The sequence below is a fragment of the Anguilla anguilla genome, chromosome 9 (genome assembly GCF_013347855.1).
Source record: "Anguilla anguilla isolate fAngAng1 chromosome 9, fAngAng1.pri, whole genome shotgun sequence".
Taxonomy (NCBI): Eukaryota; Metazoa; Chordata; class Actinopteri; order Anguilliformes; family Anguillidae; genus Anguilla; species Anguilla anguilla.
Window position 1 is genome coordinate 9,512,545 of NC_049209.1, and position 20,090 is coordinate 9,532,634.

General features: G+C 38.9%; 2 protein-coding genes across 2 annotated transcripts; one reads left to right on the top strand and one right to left on the bottom strand.

Moving 5' to 3' along the window:
* Positions 1–7,050: 7,050 nt before the first annotated feature.
* LOC118235841 (BTB/POZ domain-containing protein KCTD12-like) lies at positions 7,051–7,968 on the bottom strand. The gene has a single exon (XM_035433694.1). It carries the CDS (start codon positions 7,966–7,968, stop codon positions 7,051–7,053), a length of 918 nt encoding a protein of 305 aa, XP_035289585.1.
* A 3,548-nt stretch (positions 7,969–11,516) lies between these two features.
* Positions 11,517–19,920, top strand: zgc:158432 (uncharacterized protein LOC555281 homolog). Its single transcript, XM_035433998.1, has 7 exons — positions 11,517–11,861; positions 13,799–13,904; positions 15,395–15,571; positions 16,190–16,289; positions 17,712–17,791; positions 17,969–18,092; positions 18,655–19,920. The coding sequence occupies exons 1-7, from the start codon at positions 11,567–11,569 to the stop codon at positions 18,766–18,768; spliced, it is 996 nt and encodes a 331-aa protein (XP_035289889.1). The 5' UTR covers positions 11,517–11,566; the 3' UTR covers positions 18,769–19,920.
* The last annotated feature ends 170 nt before the right edge of the window (positions 19,921–20,090 follow it).

Sequence of the window (20,090 nt, forward strand, 5' to 3'; positions counted from 1 at the left end):
TATGTATCTGCTCTATACATGTCACTGTTCTCTATGCATGCCTCTGTGCTATATGCATGTCACTGCACAATATGCATGTGGCTGTATTCTGTGCATGTTACTGTGCACTATGCACATCGCTGCACACTGCACATCTGTGCTCTGAGCACGTCACTGTGCACTATACATCACACTAAGCACCTGGACAGATGAGCTCAAGTGCTTAAGTGCTTGCATTTCCAAGAGCACAGTGAAATAAGTTGGTGTATTACAGTGTACTTTGTGACAATTTCAACCTGCTTTCTCTGATGATCCATTCTCTGGCTGTTATCCTCTCTGCTTTATCCCTGTCTGAATGAAGCAAAAATACAAAAGCAGGGCAGGCAGTCTGATGAGAAAAAACGTTGAAATATATCAGTCTGAAATATTTTTTTAATGACAAATGTTTGGCTGTTGCCATTGTTGTCTCTGTGAGGATTGAGTAAAATGTTTTAATATTCTGAATCCAGCAGCTTTAATGGCTAACAACACAAGTGCATCAACAGGTAAAACTTCTGGCCTAAAATATATTTATTTGATTTAATTGGGTAATTATTAACGAAAATGTAATTTCTTTTGAAAGGCAGAGCAACCTGTTGGATCAACCTTCATCAAAAATGTACAACTCACAACCAGATTAAAATGAAGAAATTTATTAAGTTATAATATCCATCTAATCTAAAGATGAAAGTTTGTACTATCTTAAAAAATCAATGTTACAGACATGGACATGTTACAAACACAAAAGGAATGAATGAAGCAAAATACCAAACCACAGCCTGGTCCTCCCAAAATAGTCCCAAGGAAAGCAAAATCAAAGTTCAAAAACAAATAGAAAGCAATATATTTTAAAAAGCTAGAGTTGAAAATGTAAAAATTCCAGATGAGCTATGAGACAAGAACATCAGACCCTGTACACATGAAACACCAAGAAGCACAAGGCCCAGATTCCTCAGATGGTAACAGCAAATATAATCCCCCAACTTTACACCACAACATATGTTAACTGGTTAAAATTAGGTACCCAAAAACCCTAGACAGTAAAGAAAAGGCTACATTTTAAGTTGTTCTGGTGAGAGAGGTTGAGAGACAGGGGAGCAACATAACATGGCTTGAGGTGTGGAAGGGCACACGTGTGATGGCAGGGTCAGACAAGTGCTGTCTTATCTGAAAGCTGACATTAAATTTTCCTTATGTTATTGGAAGCAGGGCTAAGCACTATGCTATTATTATCAAAGGATTCATTGTCTTATGGTCTTTATTAGACCAAACATGAATGTTAGGACATAATCCAGCCAGCTAGCGTCTCTTTAAAAAACATGGACTTTTACAATCCTGCATAGTATGTCCTGTTGTATCTTCGCCATCAGGCAAAGTATTTTCCATGTAACAAAACCAAATGGCACCACCTTTGTTTCCGCTTGAAACTGGAACCGCTCCAAAAAGATTTAAGTTAGTAGGCCTCAACAATCATTATCTATATAGACATTAAAAATTTTCAGTCAATGATTTTGGAGGATGTACAGTGGCTGTGGTGAAGTGGGCTGACTGATGAGGTAAGTGTCAGAGTGGAATTAGGGTGTTAAATAATCCAGACAGGATTACAGCTCAGGCTTTAATAATGGAGATGGTAATGCAGAGAGAGTGAGAGGAGGAAAATGTCATGGCTTACCTATCTCTCTCCCTCCTATTCATGTGTTATTCATCCCATAAAAGCATACACCCCACCTCCCTTAGTTTCACTAGAAAAGAGCAACTCACCGTCCCAGCCACAAATTTGTGGTTGAGGCTCCAATTTTATAGAATGATCTGTCAGATTAAAACAGGGCTTCTGACCCTTTTATATTTTGTTTAAAACCCCATTTTAAATTTAATTTCAGCCCTAACTATTTAACTGTATCACTGTTTTATTCTGTTTTTCTATACTGCTTCTGCACCCATACCTTGAGGAAAATACGTAAAATGGCAAAGAAGCTTCCAAAGATGTGAAAAGAAATATAGTGAGCTCCATGACATTTGGGAAAAAGACCAAAAAGACCATATTTTTTATTGATTTGGCTCTCTTCACTACAATTTTTAATTTGTAACCAAACAGTGCACATGGTTAAAGTACAGATTCTCAGGTATTGATTAACGGGCATTTTTATATGTTTCGGTTTCACAATGTAGAAATCACAGGACATTTTATACATAGGTATTTACTGCATTGCTCTATGTGAGCCGTCTGTTTGAACATATCACCATAAACCTTTGACAGTGAGCAAAGCTTAAATCTGCAGGGGGTTATAATAGTAAATGATAATCCAACATTATCTTCATAAAGTAGATGATGTCAGGATTAGTGTAAATCTTGTTCCGGAATCCTGATCCCTAGTACATCATTAAGCAATAATAATAATAAAAAAGATTTTATGTTTTCAATTTACAGTGACAGTCATGACTGCCAATGAGGAGAGAGAGTAGTTGGTGCATGTGGAACTCTGGAGGACTCTCAACTGTAGTTTTCGGCTGCAGGAACCCTGGGCAGAGCCTAATATCTGAGGGAGAATAACCTTATTCCAGTCAGATCCCCAGAACGACTTGCCTGCGTTGAGCATTCAGAACCAGTATCTGCTGCCAGAGACCCCATTAAAGGATAAGCACCATCTGTGGTAGGGCATGCATTTCAGGTTAAAAGCCTGATTAAGGAGAAAAGAAAAATTTAAAACACCCCATTAAAATAGTAGGGAAAAATGGTGAAATATGTCTGTGATACTATACGCAGTTTGTAGGGTGGTGGTGGTCTGTAATGTGACATTTAAATAAAAATATTTTCCACTTCATTGAAAATTATGTTGATCCACGATAGCCACAAACTGAGGACAATTGTGTGTTCCTAACTCCATGCTAACTTCAGAGAGCTTTGTTCAAACCTAAATCTATCATACGTGAGATATCTGAGAGGACTATTCTGCTTGCTCAATCTGCTTCACCGTGTTTTGGATTGTAATTTATTTAACATCTTCTGTACACAACACTCTACATTTAAGAAATTTGTTGAGATTGTTTCAGGTAGTAAACCTTCCAATGAATCATACGTGTGTTGGTAAATCTCTACCTCTCTCAGGTAGAAATACTGTCTATAGATGGCAATACTGCCCTGAATGTAGTCATAGTTAATGTCCAAGCCAGATTCGTGGTTCTGAGCAGGAGTGTGAGTGTGCGTCATAGTAGAAGACTAAGCATTGTATTTCTTCAGCAGGTCATTCTGCCAGTGCCTCTTACGGTTAGGAAAAAGTGAAGGGATGCGGATGTTTTTGAAATCCTCAATACACTTCTTCAGCTCCTCCTTCATCCTCCTTTTCTCATCCTCATCCAGATCAGGGCCGGGGGGACCCCCCTCATCCTGGGTTGCTAGTCGGGGCAAAGTTTTGGGCACAGGTCTACGAGGGCAGGCTGCAGGCAGGGGTGGTGGTGGTGATGGAAGGGGCATAGGGGGAGATGGTAGAGGATCGATGGAGTTGGGAGAAGGTGGAGGAGGTAGTCCAGGGCTGTCAGGTGAAGAAGGTGGAGTTTGTGGAAGAGATAGAGATTGTAGAGGAGGTGGAGAAAGTGGAGGAGGTGGAGATGGTGGAGGAGGAGAAGAGGATGGAGGAGGTAGAGATTGAGGAGGAGGAGGAGAAGATGAAGGTGAAGATTGTGGAAGAGGTGGAGAAGGTGGAGATTGTGGAGGAGGTGGAGACAGTGGAGGAGGTGGAGAAGTTGGTGATTGTGGAGGAGGTAGAGACAGTGGAGGAGGTGGAGAAGGTGGAGATTGTGGAGGAAGTGAAGGTTGTGGAGATTGTGGAGGGGGTGGAGATGGTGCAGGAGATGAAGATTGTGGAGGAGGTGGAGATGGTGGAGGAGGTGAAAATTGTGGAGGAAGTGGAGAAGGTGGAGATTGTGGAGGGGGTGGAGATGGTGGAGGTGATGAAGATTGTGGAGGAGTTAGAGAAAGTGGAGATTGCATAGGAGGTGGAGATGGTGGAGGAGGTGAATATTGTGGAGGAGGTAGGGGAGGTGGAGATTGTGGAGGAGGTGAAGAAGTTGAACAAAGACTCAGAGAGGATCCATTTCTCATGTCCAGTTCAGTGGGACCATCACCATGGCTGCAGGCAGTGGTCATGCATCGATCTGTCATGGGTAGTTTGTCCAAGGCAGATTGAGGGTAATATGCTGAAATGGGACTCGATGGCCTGTCTTCTGTTTGAAAAACAGGACATGTTGTCAGGTTAGTTGTGCAAGCAAAAATAGTTTTTAGAATACATATTTTGTAAATAGTTAAAACTAGTTGAAAGGCATGTGTGAAAACAGAAAGTTAGAGGGACCAAGGCTATCAAGAGAGTCTAAATTATACTGCTCGCCAAACCCTGAAATGCTCTTAAAATATCTTCTTAAGACCTTACTTCAAAAAATGAGCAACAAATGGACTGACTTTTGTAAATGGACTGCATTTATATAGCACATTTTCCAGCAACTACTGCACAAAGCGCTTTACAATAAATGCCTTTCATTCACCCATTCACACACACACTCACACACCAAAGGCAAAAGGCAGCCATGCCAAATGACCACTATCTCCTGAGCTAATGCCACCCCAGACAAAACGTCATACCCCCGTGACCACCAAAGAGCATAAGTTAACTTTAAGAATAGTGGTGGCTTTCTGTGCTAAATAAATAAAGTTGCATTCGAGTACTGTCTTCCTTACTATCTTCACTTATCCACAGCCACCACACAGATGATTTTAAGCCCACTGACCAACCCCAAAGTTATTTGGGCTGTAAAGTTTATGTAAAGAAGCACAATTAAACAATCATGGCTATGGTGATGATTACTTTACAGGACCTTGAGCAGTCTTGCTCACTGCAGCTGTTGGTTTAACACGCAAGAGCGCACTCAATCTGTGTTCTTATTGCTCTGTGATTACACTGGGAGTACAGACCTTGACCTAAAGGTGATGTCATTACATGGCAGCACAGATTCATTCTCACAGTTTCCAAATGCAGATACACCTGTCCTGGCCTTCATTCAAAATCAGCAGCACACCTCTTTACCTAACTGTTTCCACTGTTAAAATATTTGGCGGTCCTAAGGATTGTTCTTGGTAATGTCCCTTTTTACTTCCAGTTTTCTTTTTAAAGCAATAAATTTGATCTAGCAAATTGACCAAAAAGACTAACTTTATGTTGATGACATTTTCTCCAAAAGGGTTCACATAAATGCACCAATGTTTCAAAAAATTAAACATTTCAAATACAAATTTAATACACATTATAAATATAATGCACATAATGCTGCCTTAGTTAAAAATTAATTTTGTGCGAAAATCTCCAGAAAATGACAGAAACTGTAAACAAGCTACTTGTTTTTCTATTTATTAAAGGCAGACTATACAGGTTTTTTTTAGCCTTATTGTGGTCCTGTGTTTACAATCTCCTCCTACATCTTCTAGCCTGTCAACTTTTCATTTCGCTTCACTGTACTTTTGCTTTTTAACCTCTGCCATTGCAGTACCTAGCTACGAACGCTCTGCTGAACCCTGATCCTACTCCACAGGCTCTGTAGCCACACGCAGAAAAAAGCACCACACCCAGAAACGTCCCTAACACATTTTAGAAGACATACAGGCAGAGAAACATGGATTTGGCAAATTTGTGTAAAGACAGAGACTGCTAGTGCATCATAGATATGACTGAACATGGTTATTTTATAATATTTTAGAACATATTTTCAGGATTAAAAATGTATGCCTTTAACATTATTGTTTAGTTGTGTGGATCTGAATATTTTTTATTAGTTTTGAATACAAATGCAGGGGTGCTTGTACCTGTCTCAGTGGTCAGTAGGGCATCCTTCCCCATACAGCCTGTCATGACCTTACCTGTACGGGTAAGAGGAGCTCATGATTATTTCCCCATCAAATGTGCGACCAGACAATTTATTACCAATTATGATATGAGCCAGGTGAGATGTGGTGGACAATTAGAGGGAAGGAGTAAAGCATCAGAACAGGCACTATCAGACTAATCTATGAGTAGCTGAAAAGTGCAGGAATACAAACTTAGTCTGGGGAATGAAGGAGTGCTTGGACTTTACAATTAATTGTAGAATGGTGCCAAGGACATTTTAGACCATTCTTTTAACAATTGTAAACATGCAGATGGAGCTGCAGTATACAGCAAAGATAGTGATCTTACATTCATTATGAAGGTATCCCCTGCGTGCTATATTGTTATACCATGTTGTTGATTAACATTGTCAATGATAATGCAGCATGACAGTCTCGAATCAATAATTACGAAGATTCGGTGGCTACTGCTAGCTTCAGAAAATGCAAGTTACAGTTAAACACATATGACAACAGATGACAGTGGCTTCCTGCGATAAGAAACAACCAAAAGTAAAAGAATAAAAGAGAAAAAGTATTGCCAAACAAAAAATAACAAAACATGTTAACCTGTAGTTTTTTGTAATATCATAATTGTAGGGTATTTGGTGGATTCGTAGTGGATACATCCCTCTGTGATAACTATTTTCATCCCTTTTACGGTCACTTAAAATGAACATTTATCAAATATATTTGATTTAACCTTATAATTATAACAAGTAGTCCTTGATTAGAAGACTAGTCAGCTTATCACATTATGTGATGGTGTTGATATTCTTTAAAGCAAATTGTCAGATTGTTTTCTGGCCAGACGATGGTGTTCGGGATCTCCCACACTATACTCCAACTGAGCCACAGCACTCCTGCCCTTTCTCCATTTTCAAATGGAGTAGTTATATATAGATTTAGCTTTAAAATTAGTGTACAGCAACACAGAAACGTCGCAAATTACAGAGGGAAAGGGTAGAGTGAAATTTATATCTGCCTGGCTGCAAGTGCAGAGAGCAGTTATTGGTAGATAGTAATGTCCCTATTGGCTTAAAAATGGGAGGCGCTGGCTTGAGGGGTGGTTTTCATGGGGTAGGCAGGGAGAGGTGGAGGAACACACTTGCAGGCATCTAAATCTACAGCAACCATGCATCATGAAGAACACCGTAGGCCAGGGGAGATGTGTGGAAGATTGGTGGCGCGCACTCACGGTAGAACACATATTCTGTGTGGCTGGTCCAGATTTTCTCATGTGACTGGTCATGGGCAGAGGAGCAGCTTCCAGTTGAGTTGCAGGCCACCATGGTGAAGTTAGCCTCAGCCAGCTTATCAAAGGCTTGATCTAGACTGGAGAACTTCAGATAAGAGCATGATGTGTAGTTCTCCGGTGGACAATCTGATTCCTGGCTCTCATTGAGTGTATCCCCAAAAACCTCCTTAGCCAGAGAGGTCTTCCCACACACCATTATACGTTCCACTCGACGGAACTTGGCGCCCGTCTGGCTGTCCCAGCCTGGTGTGTAGGAGCCTTGATAGCCAATGGTGATGAAGCCAGAGTGGTGGCTGGCCTCCCCTCCCTCCATCACCAGGCCTGTGCAGGGAGCAGCAGCTCCGCTAAGTGTGTCCAGGTTATGGGCAGTGTTGGTTTTGGAAGAGAAATCTTCATTGTCACTCTGACAACCTTCATTGTCGTGTTTGGTGAGTCTGGGTGCCAGCTTTTTAGCCAGCTCAGGCAGATTATAGAATTCTGCCTCCCGCTGCAGCCTTGCACGCTCAGGAAAGTCTTCTGGGAGCAGCAGCTGACGGTCACGCATGTAGTCCAGGATATAACGGAAAAGGAAACCGTCGCGATCCAAGAAAAAGCGACCTTTGGTGTCACGCGCCAGCCCTTCGTTGCTCTTAGAGGTGAACATCTTCCCAAGAAGGGAATCTGGGTAGCTGATTAGAGTGGAGTAGCGGGTTATGTATACCTGGCCACCCACATTGAGTTCCACGATCTCTGGGAAGAGCATCTTGTCACCCGGAATGCTGCTGGTGCTCTCAAGTAAAGCCATGGGTCTGTGTGAAACCAAGCAGAGAACCGCTTCAATCTCTTTTTCACGCCTGACTGCCCGAACCAATCTGCCTAATCACATTGCTCATGCAGCAAGAGACATGAAAAACTGCATGTCTCTTACTGGGTCACTAGATGGTAAGGCTGGACCTATTACAATCTCAGTGATTACGGAGGATTGTGATTGTGCACATAAAATATGCCATCGGTTTTGCAATTAAATCTTCACTCCCATCTAAAATGTCAAATTGTTTGGAAAATGTAGTTGTTTAGGAAAATTAACAGGAGTTTAAATGCAAAATAAGCAAGGACAGTAGAAATATAATTGAATATAAATACCTTGTACTGTTATCCAAAGTAAAATCCTTGTTAAAATCCAAGTTGATTGGGTAAGAACCTCCACTTCATGGAATGAATGGTCTGCTACAGAGAGAAGCTCTGTTCCTGGTCAGTGCAGTTGTAATCAAGCATGTTGATGAAAGGAATATCCCAGAACTTTTTTGTTAGTGATGAAATTCAGAAAAAAAGAACTACAACAAACTTGCCTACTTGCCAACAGATAGTTCTTTTAAGATTGGCAGTGTAATACCATTTCAGCGCTGCATTAAATATGGTACACCATTAAAAATCCATTCTCCCTTGACGGAAACAATATTAGCTGATCCACGGACATGAATGTGCTTTCTCCCTACTGTCATCAGTCTATCCTTTGCTGCCCCTTGCAGTGAAAGCTCTGCTGCAGTATTATAATCTCCACAAAACCCCACCAACTGTATGATGACGTTGACTTAATTTCAGAGTAATGTGACAACTTCACGTTCCGTGAAATCTGCGATTATTTATACTTGTTTGTGTACATTTATTGCATACATGCCCAAGCCATAGCACTAACTCTACCATGTTTCACAGATGAGGGGGGTGAAATAAGAAAAAAAAAAAAACAGAAACGTAAGCCAAAACCTTAAACTACATGGATTACTAGGCGCTTTGTGATTTCTGAGCTCATTAGTGCTTTCTTTCTTCTTAATGATGCTCCAAACAGCTGATTTTGGTCAGCCTAAGTTTTAGCCTAAGTTTCAGTTTTTTCTCTCTCTCTTTCTCAGCCTCATAATTGCTTCCTTGACTTTCATTGGCACAACTCTGGTCCTCATGTTGACAAATTCCAATAACAGACTCCGAAGACAATCAAAAGGCTAGAATCAAAATTAGATACTGAAAGCTCTCTTATACCTGCACTAATGACGCAATTGAACACACCTGACTAATCAGAAACACCTGCGACGCCATTTTGTCCCAAACATTATGATGCCCTGAAAATGCTGTAATTTATACATGGTGAAACCAAAATGTATAAAAATACCCTTAAATAAAAGCTGAGAATGTGCACTACTTTACCTCACATTAATAGTTTGATTACATATCAAAAATATGTATTTGACACATTATTACACACACAAATACATATATACATGGTGTTACAGGTGTTATGAACCTTAACTCTTTGAGAGACAGTAACTCAAAATGGTTATTGAATGATGTTGGTATGGATGTATCACATGGCATTCCTGTGCCAAACTGCTTAAATGATAAATGAAAAATGCTTAAATGATAGCACCTCCAACACTGATTGACATGACATGCAATGATCACCAATTTGGTCTTTCTTTTGCTAGTTGCTGCACCTCGGTTGCTACACCGGCATGTATAAGAAATTAATACATAAAATGTGTATGCTAAATTATGTTACAGACATTAATTGTCACACATATTAATATTATTTAATCATACTTCATTTGGCAATCATTTATTGTGTGGCCTGAATCATGAACACTGCAATAGATGGTCTCCCAGCTTTGCATCAGAGCTAATGCATCCATGTTTGTGGTTCTATGTCCATAAACGTTATTGCAGATCTGGATTTGCACCTATATCTGAATCTGAGTAAGATTACTGTGAAATATTGCTTTGCCCTGGATTTTACAGGGCAGTGCTCATCTATGTGATCCTCTTATCTCTTTGATTATGGATGTGTCTTAATGTGGTTCTGTATGGGACAATTTTCTCAGAACCTTGCACTCTGTTATCATTATGGGCATTTACTGTTGCTGGATTCAGTGAAATTTTAGCACAAGAAATGAAAATTAGCAGAGATGAAATGGAAAAATATATATTAAAGGAACTCAGTTGTTGCCATTTTGTTCTGGCCTGAATCCCCAAAAAGCAAAAAAAGCAAAAAACTAACAAAAAACATCACAAACTCTCTTTATGCATGTAATTTTTACTGGACATCATCAGTTAACCTGTCACTCCCCTGAGATTAAAACGTAGACTTTGTTCACTAGTAAGCTATAGTTGAGGCTTGTAGATAACAAAGTTATGAAAGCAGGTGAACAGGTTCTGATGCCTGTATTGTATCAGCTCACGTGTGAAGATGTTTTGAGACTGATGTTTCATAGGAGTAGAGAGAAGCATAAATCAAGCTGATCAACAACTCTATTTTGACTGATGGTAGTACGGGGTGCTGTTTGTAAAATGTTGCACATTCTGTAGCCCTGCTTAATTTTTTACATGTTTAGCACTGCAAAAAAATGCACTACAATTTTCAAATGTCTCCTTTTTTAAACATTAAGAGAGAGAGATTTGTCTTAAAACACTGTAATCACTTTCCAAGAGCAATGTTACGCATTAAAACAAGAATATATGGGCATATTTGGGAACACCTGGGAATATTTTGGATAGGACTGAGAATCTGTCTGATATTATTTTCTGTATTGATAATTATGAATTTGTTGCTTTAGGGTACATTTCTTAACATATAACTTCACTGATTACATTACTGTACTAAAAAATTATAGCAACTTTTCTCATGATCTGGGACTGTAGCCCATCTCATTTCTGTAGTGTCTGCAGTCCACTAGCTGAGCTGTGTTAACACTATGCTGGAGAACTACATGGTTTCAGCTGCTGGTACTGGTAGACTGCATGTTCCTGCTGTTTCAGCTGAAGAATACAGTCCCTGCAAGACGCTACAGCCAACTGTACATAATGCCGTGGGACGCCCAGCCACAGCCAGCATTCGCACAATTTGGAATTTATTCTGGACAGTGACGTCATCACTCTGCTTAAGACTCTTGCTTAAGGTGGAAGTACCACCTGGGGGTCTCCATGTATACTTTAAAAAAAAAATGTTTAATAAATGTATCGACAGGCTTTCGGCCATCTCTGAAAGGGCACATACTTATAACTGAGCGAATGAAATTTGAGCTTTTTGCAGACCATTGTGGTCTGTCATGGAATACTACAGGTAGCTGACATCAGTTTGTTTTGGTCCGTTCAAGGAAAATAGTTTCAGCACGAAGCTTTCGATCAACTTCAAAACACTAGTTTAAGTGTTGGTACACCAGTTGCGCCAACATTTGTAAGTGCTGGTATTTTTGGTATAGCTTTCTGTGACTGTAACTTGTCTCAAGTTAATCATTATCAGCACGAAGCCCTCTGGGATGGGTGCATACTTGTAAGGCTGTGCGTGCGTAATAGATAACAGAGCACTCCTGTTCTTGGAAACACTGAGCGGATTTTATTCGGGACAGCACAGGAAGATGAAGTTGTGGGCTCTGCAGGGATTCACCCTGCTCCTCAGCACCTCTACATTTGTACAAATGTTCCCTTCAGTGACTGGAGCTGATGGAACAAGTACAACTATGCCAACAAATGCAGCAACATCAACAACTGTGACTGATAAAACAAATACAGCAACGCCAACAACTGTAACTGATAAAACAAATTCAGCAACTTCAACCATTGTAACTGATAAAACAACTTCAATAACTTCAGCTCCCACAACAAATATAATTTCAACAACCTCGACTGATTCAATAACGATAGTTCAAGATGGTAAGGAACAATCTGATTTCATTCTTAATTTTTGGTTGGTTTTTAAATACAGTTTAATGAAAAAAATTAACTGATTAAGTTATAAAGTAATGAAACTTGGTCGGATGTTGTGTGCTGTTAGGGGTCAGGTCCATTTTGTGAAATCGCCACACTCTAAAAAAATTACTGACTTTAAGGCAATAATTTGCATTGAGGGTATTATTAAGTAAATGTTATAAGCCTATAGTTTAAGTACAACTAATGTGGATTTTCTCCATATTCAAAAACCTAATTACATTGAACCTACTTAAAAATGTATTCATGAGTTACAGCTGTTTTAGAAAAAAATGCCACACACACTACTGTTGATTTGCATATGGTGGCCATATTGCTTTGAAAGTTCAATATTTTTGATAATTATTCAATTTCAGACTCCTCATATTTTTTCAACCATAATTTGGTGACACTCAATATCCTAAAACTACTTCATGACATTTTTCACAGAGAAGTAGCTTAACAAATTACAGCTAATTGAAGAGTTTTAGGCATTTAAGCCAATTTATAGGCAATTTGCATAACCAAATCTCATGAGGATCACAGCATAGTATTCATGAGTTATAGCTGTTTTAGTAAAACATGACCACGCCCACAATTAATTGACCTGTGCATCCATATTGTTTTGAAAATGAAAAATATTTGTTGATAATTATTGATGTTCAGTCTCCGGAGATTCTTTGTAGACTAATTTGGTGACGATGGACCAAACGGCCACAGAATAGTTAGCAAATTAGGTTTTTCAAAAAATTAAAAATGGCAGAAAAAAATTTGTTGCTGATGTTCGTTCTTGAGGCAAAGTTGTAAGTTATAGGAATTTCCTTGAAAAACCCTTTCCATTGAAACCTTGCATATTTGTAACACCCCCTAATGGCCGCCCGATTTCAAATTTTACGGTTTACGGTAGTACGAAGTCGAGATAAATATACTTGCCAAGTTTCATGGTGACTGGCTATTGCTAAGCTTTTCAAACAGCTGTTGTTAGCTAATTGACTGATGGCTTTTTAAAGATATATGTTGGTCATTTGAGATACTGATTGGGTCTTCAAGAGATGTACCATACAAAAATTCTTCCTGATTGGTCAAACGGTTGAAGAGTTGTAAGAGTTTAAAGTTATTTGCCTGTTATAGCGCCACCTATTGGTAGAGAGTCATCAAAGTTTGTTACAGTTCTTTTAGCAAAAAGGGCCATGCCCAATATAGTTGATTTGCCTATGGTGGCCATAATTCTTTAAAAAGTCAACATTTTAAAATTCGTATTGAGGTTCAGCCCCGAGAGATTCTTTCTGGCCTAACTGAGTGATGATAGGCGGCCAAATGGCCCCAGACTAAATAGTGGAAAATGGCACGGGCATAATAAATTGGGAATGTACATTTTGTTTGGAATGAACAAAGGAATCTTGGGGAAATGGTTGCGTTACGCCACCATCTGGGTACTAGCCATCATTGCGATAACATGAGTAGTGGGGGGACATAGGAACATATCTGCCATGTTTCATAGCTCTACGATTTACAATTTTTGCTGCACATTCCATTTCAGGGAAGAATTATAATTTTAAAAATGATTAAAAAAGACAAAAACAATATGGTTCCAGCAGCTTCACTGCCTGGACCCCTAATAAACTACATGTAAAAGTAGCATTAAAAAACAGAATGAGAAGGGCCTTATCTTGTGAGATCTTTTTATGGGGCCAAAAATTGGTCGCACCCCTGCCAGTTAATGTGCAACCCACCCAGACAGCCAGCGGTGTAAAAAATAAAGACTCTTAAAACTGTCAAAAGAAACTAAGCACTGGATAACTAAATCTTAAGTTTGAAACAACCAATTGCTCTTTCAATTGTTATTTATGTTGCTTTGTCCATTGTTATTTCTTTAATCATGATGTTATGGGGTTTTATTTCAGTACACTGTGCTGGAAAGCAGGACTTTGATCCATGTGATAATCCTGAAAATGCTGGTTGCAAAGAAAATTCTAAATGTTCCTGTAAAAAACAGAAATATTTCTGCAGGTAAAGACTCACTTTTTTTATTGTCCTTTGAGGTTAAAACTCTTTACCTACCATCGCTGAATTTTATTAACCCATCAGAATATTTTAGAAGGGTCATACTGATCAACCATTAACCGAAAGTAAACGATAAAAATGTTATTACCATTCCACAAATTTGTACGTACACAGAAATTTAGCTTAAAGTTCGAAAAAGGAACAGTTCCCCCCCCCCCCCTTTATTCAGACATTAGAAAGCAGACAAGTTAACTATGGGGGACCAACAATTGAAAAACAAATAGATAAATAAATAAATATGCACAGAAATGTATAGATATAAATGGGTATTCCTGCATTTATTTATTTATGTGTTTATTTATTCCTTGATTCATTATTTTTTGTAAATTCAGTGCAGTAAAAAAGTATTTGCCTCCTTTTTGATTCTTGTTATTGTCATAGTGAATGGTTTCAGATCTTTGCACAAAATGTAATATTAGACAAAGGTAGACTGAGTAAACATAATGAAAGGAGTCCCCATGTGTAAAAGTAATTGCCCTTTGGTTACTCAATCAATCAATTAACCAAACTGAATTGATACTTAGATTCAGCTGATTGAACACAGCAATGATTGCAGCCAGATTGCATAATGAACCTTTCCATCAGAGTGAAGTAGGCACCACAAAGTTTCTACACTATGCAACAAGTGAAGGAAATTCCAGAGGATATGAGAAAAGTTGAAAAAATACATCAGTCTGGAAAGGGTCTGTGACTTCACTACATCACAGTGAGAGCCATTATATCCAAATTGAAAACACTTGGAAAAGTGGTGAACCTGTCCAGGAATGGGCAGCCTGCTAAAATTTCTCCAAGTGTGCAGCGACAACTCACACAAGAAATTACAAAAGTTCCCATAAGAACATCCAAAAACTACAGGCCTCTCTAGCCTCTCTAGCAACACAGGTCAGTGTTCATGATTCTACAGTAAGACAGTGTGAAAAAGGATTCATGGGAGAGTAGTAAGGCACAAACCACTGCCATACTTTCTCATGGTAGTGTATTTATTTCCATATTTATTTCTTTTATTTGTTTATTTGTGTATATATTCCTTTCCGTATTTATTAATTTCTTGATCCATTTATTTGTGTGTATATTTATTTCCATATTTATTACTTGATTCATTTATTTCTGTATATATTTATTTCCATATTTATTTACTTCTGTATTTCTTTGTCTATATTACATTGAGGGGGTTGTCAATCAAAGTAAGCCTCGGTGTCACCGTATTCCCATTGGTTGATTGATAGATTGTATGTAGATTGACTGTACATACCTCGATTCAACACCGCTTGCTTTTACAACGTTTACGTTAGTAGGGGAAAGTGGGGAAAAATGTTGAGTGGGACAAGTTTTTACATTATTGCATCATGAATACCATTTATCAGACTCACTTATTTAAGCATGAAATATGTGAGTATGTGAACCTTTCTCTCACCTTTCCCTTTCACATTCCACAGATGCAACAACGACAAAGAGAAATGGTACATAGGAGAGGACTGTGAGCAGGAATGGACTGTCCTAACCTTTGCCCTAGTGGCCTCGCTACCTGGCGTGGCTCTGGCTACAGTAGTCGGTGTGGCAGTTCATTGTGTTCACCATTCCAGGAAAAAAGGACCAGCAGCCAGCGTGGAAAGGTGAGACAGGGGTGGGCCAAAAACAGCCGGTGAGGCTTGAGGACTTCTCTGGAGTTGATCACATTCAGATCTAAAAGTATAAGACCTGCAGTACGGTGTCCCAAGTGGCAATTCCTTGTAACTTTTCCTCAGAGCAGTGATTTACGCCAAGAGTCCTGAAATGAGAAAGCCCACTCAATACAGCTCCTCCAGAGATCTGCATTCACCAGGACACTGAGGCAGCTCGGTTGATGGACTGCAGATTTGAGTGGTCTGATTGCATATGCTTCAGAGAATGTGTGTGTTCAATATATGTCCTTTCGGCGGTGGGTTCACGAGCATTAAAATAAACAGTTTAACAAGAAAAATAATATAGCTCTTTGTACTTGTGCAGCTGAGTAAATGCATTGCACATTACAACTAATTATGAAAAAATAGACATTTCTAGCTTTAAAGTGAGAGAACTAAGGGTGAGAGTAGTCCAAGATACAACGTATCCATCAGAAAAATAGCCAACTCCATAGCATTCTAATTCTAATTGTTTTTGTAGATTATACATAGAACCTGAGTAATACTGATCTCCTTGACTAGCACCAATGCTTTTGTTTTCAATCATCTATGCTTGTCTCATTGTTTTAGTTCCAAAACGCAGAAGGTTGACCCAAATCCATCTTCCAGTAAAAAGGAATCCAGCCCAATGGACGATTACTCAAATCTAGTGTTTGCCTCTGACCTGCAGGTAAGTGATCAAAACCAGCATGATCAGAGTCCGCGAACAGGGTGACTTGTAAAAGCTGCTACATGCATGAAATTCCCCATTTAGACTTTTCCTGTTATTTCAAACCTGTTGATTTTCAAGCATTAAAAAAATACAGTTTTAACCTACATGCTCAAATGGGGTTTGCAGCTTACACAAGAGGACAAAGATTACAATGGACGTACATAGATCATTTAATCAAGCCATTGGTCACTGCAAGTATTCTTAATGAAAAAGTGGATCGCCGAAAATTCTGTGCATTTTTTGGGCAGCTACTACATTTAATTGACTACACAAAGAGAATTTACCCCAAACTTTGCAGGGTGTGTTTACCTCGATGACCTTTATCTGCTATACCAGGTCCCCTCTTCCATCCACTGAACTCTATGGTATGCTCTACGCTTCCACCCGATGTCTAGTATTTCAGCCTCATTCTGTTTCTGCCTCTGTCACATGGTGGCAAATTATAATGCCAATAAAGCCTTTTAGCCTCACTTCAGATTGGAGAAGACGATAAGCTAAGATGTCTAACTGTGGCAAGAGCGGACTTATGGAGAATCTGAAAATGAGCAATTAATTCAGGTCACCTCTGATAAAAAAGCCTCTTGTATTTATCTTACATACATTATTTTACATATTTATCTTAAATACATTTCCATGTGCAATCAAGAAATGTGCACTTTACGCAATGCAGCCAGAATTCAATCCGCAAAAAAAGAAAAACTAAAAAAAGAAACTAACTACAAAATCATGATCAGAAACAGGCCCAGGTGTTACCCACTCAAAGTGTCAAACTATCTCCTGTGATTAAAATTGAACTATTGTGAATTCTATATAACTACCAAAACTACTCTCTGCTTTGCCATCTTTCTAAATGCAGTCTAAGTGCTGCAAATTTTAATTTTAATTCCAATATTGATAAATTTGCTTCATATGCATAGCAATGCACTTATGCTGATAGAAAATCTCCTCACCTCATGTGGAATCTGTACTGCGTTTGCCTGTTGTCAAATCAAATCACTGATGCAATCCTTTCTTGATAACAGATCGCAGAGAAATTCTTAAAAGAACAGAAACAAAATAAATCGGTCCGTAAGCAAATTAATTTAGAGCATCCGAGGGGATGCAGTGAGAAATTCATGGTCAAAAATACAATTTTGTGCACTGAATGAGCATTTTGTGTTCAAAATCAAATGGCTAAGTAGTTGGGGGTTTTATTATATATAATCATTTATATTATTGATCATTTTTATTTTATTTCATTACTCTATTTTAAGACAGTTAAGGGACAAAAGGAAAAAAAGCACACAACAGAAAGAAGTCAGGATAAAGACCAGGAAATGTGTAATAACCACAGTAATTGGCGGTCCACTCTTCTAACTCTCTATTTATGCTGCTTTTTAGAATGGCCAGAAGCCTCAGCCAGCCAGCAGGTCACCTCATGACAGCATCCCCATGGCATCGCAGCCATACAGTGCATACAGGTAAGCAGTGCAGCCAGACGCACCTGTGCGTCTGTGTCTGATGTCAGTCCTGAGCATTGCGTAGCTGTGTCCCTGTGCGCCATAACCGCTATTCAAGGCATTACAGCTGTGAATGTCTCATTAATGTTTGTGGGCTCTGTGTTGATTGTGCCTTGTTGCTGTCATTGTGCCTTCCAGGAATCCATCTTACAGGAACCCCTATGCCAGTTCCCAACCAAGCAGGAACCCGTACAGTTCACTGGACAGATACGATGGTTACAAGAATCCCATAGAACCCCCTGGTCTGCAAAATAGCGTAGCGGTAAGTGACCTTGCTCTACCACTTCAAGAGGAAATAATCTGGCATAACAAATGGTCATTATTACAGGATGTAGTTGCCATAGTGCACCCAGGATCTGTATGCCTTTATTTATATATACTATTTATTACAGTATCAAAACAGAATTTTAAAACTAATTTTTAAAAGCATTACTTTAAATGTAAACATATTGCTGAAAAATGCCAGTGAATGAAAAAAGAATTTCCCAACAAATGGGAAAAAATCTGGTAAATGTAAAACTTAAACACATGTTACATATACACATCTGGTGTCAGGATTCTTATGTAAAGACAACTTTGTTCATCCCACTGAAGATATAATTTGACTTCTAGGTTGACTTATTTAAAGAAGAATAGGAAGGACTTGATAATTGTTGATATGAATCTGCATGCATGGCAGTCAGTTTAAATCAGATTGGTTTTTACAGGTGCAGTCTAATCTAAATAATGGTGCAGCCTGACAAAACACCTTTCTCTGGTGAGCAGGAACAACAGGCCAGATGTTCCAGTACACCAACTTTAGGTTTGTCGATTTTATTTTCCAGAGAGGAAATCAGTCTGGATATCAGCAAGCAGGTCCACCCACACCACTGTACTCCTCTCCAGACTACGACAGCTCCAGGCCACAGTTTCCTCGAGTCCAGATCGGCAGACAGTAATGATGTAAAAGGGGCTCCCAGAAGGACGGTGGTGTGTCGCTGATCAATTTCCATACTGGCACCCCCTTTCCTAATAATCTCAGCAGATTTTACCGGTAATCAGCAGGAAGGAGAGCCTGTGAGTAACGAGCAGTAGTCACTAGCTACCTAACGAGTAGGTAGCCATTCTGAATATCTGTTGCCAGAGGAACTAGAAACTGTGAACATAATTCATCATTCAAAAGAATGTACCCTGTTGACCGAATGTACACTGCAGTTATGCACTTAACATATTTTCTCTTAACATTAATGAAACTAAAATATTAGGCATCACTGCCATTTACAGGTGAAATATAAAATAAAATGCATATCCGATTTAAAAGTGAACCAGACACCAGACCAGACGTGTCTCGCCCAGTGTGATTTAGCAATAAATCTGATTATTACGCAATAACAAAATGTATCTTTAAAAGATTATCCACATATTAAATGACTGGGATATCGCATGCACCTAGTAACAGATACAGCACAGCTGATCCTATTTTACATTAAGAAAAATTACTTTGTGGGCCACAAAAAGCTGTTTCAGCACAGCTGTTTAGCACTGAAGTTATTAGACCAATTTTATTTCCCAAACCTAACTTCTACAAGCAGACAAGCAGTATGGCATAGCGCACATGGTAACTTAAAATCCTGTTTTTCAACCACCTTGTGGTCCAATCCTTGAATTATTCAATTGCATTAAAAGACTTGAATGTGGAATGTGAAGATTTGTGGCTTGAATGGAGGGTGGTCGAGAAGTGCAAAAGATCAGAAGGATTTTGAAAGATTCTATACAGAGGAATGGTTTATCAAGTTTTTGTACTTGAGAAGGATGAGTGCACAAAGTGTTTAAAACAGGACAGCCAATAATTTGACACCTAACTTTTTGGCAGCTTATTGAAATAAAACCACAAAAACCCACAGACACTGCAGCACCCTGGGAATTCAGTTTGAAACCCCTGTGGTAAATCGACCTGAATTTTTGTTTACTGTTCAAAATCATCTTTGAAATATTAGTTACAATTTAAGTTCCATTAACAGTTGTGATAGAATCAATGAATCAATTTTGAATTATATACAACCTGTATATCAAAGAATAAATATAAATACTGACTAGATTGCAATAGGATAAAGAACTTCAATACTGGAAAAATTACATTTTAATGTCTCCTTGAAAAGATTTGCAAAAATTGTAGATGATTGCAAAACACTGAATTAAATAAAATGAGGAAGCAGCACCACCTATTGTGTAGGGGCTGTCATGATTAGTGTTTATGAATCATGAAACTGAAAAAGATTAT

What these genes read in the sequence shown, in the direction of transcription:
- LOC118235841 (XM_035433694.1), bottom strand. Translation starts at nt 7,968, where the DNA reads ATGGCTTTACTTGAGAGCACCAGCAGCATTCCGGGTGACAAGATGCTC.
- zgc:158432 (XM_035433998.1), top strand. Translation starts at nt 11,567, where the DNA reads ATGAAGTTGTGGGCTCTGCAGGGATTCACCCTGCTCCTCAGCACCTCT. An exon ending in AAACAGAAATATTTCTGCAG is followed by an intron (nt 13,905 to 15,394) that starts GTAAAGACTCAC and finishes CACATTCCACAG; the next exon opens with ATGCAACAACGACAAAGAGA. An exon ending in CAGCCATACAGTGCATACAG is followed by an intron (nt 17,792 to 17,968) that starts GTAAGCAGTGCA and finishes TGTGCCTTCCAG; the next exon opens with GAATCCATCTTACAGGAACC.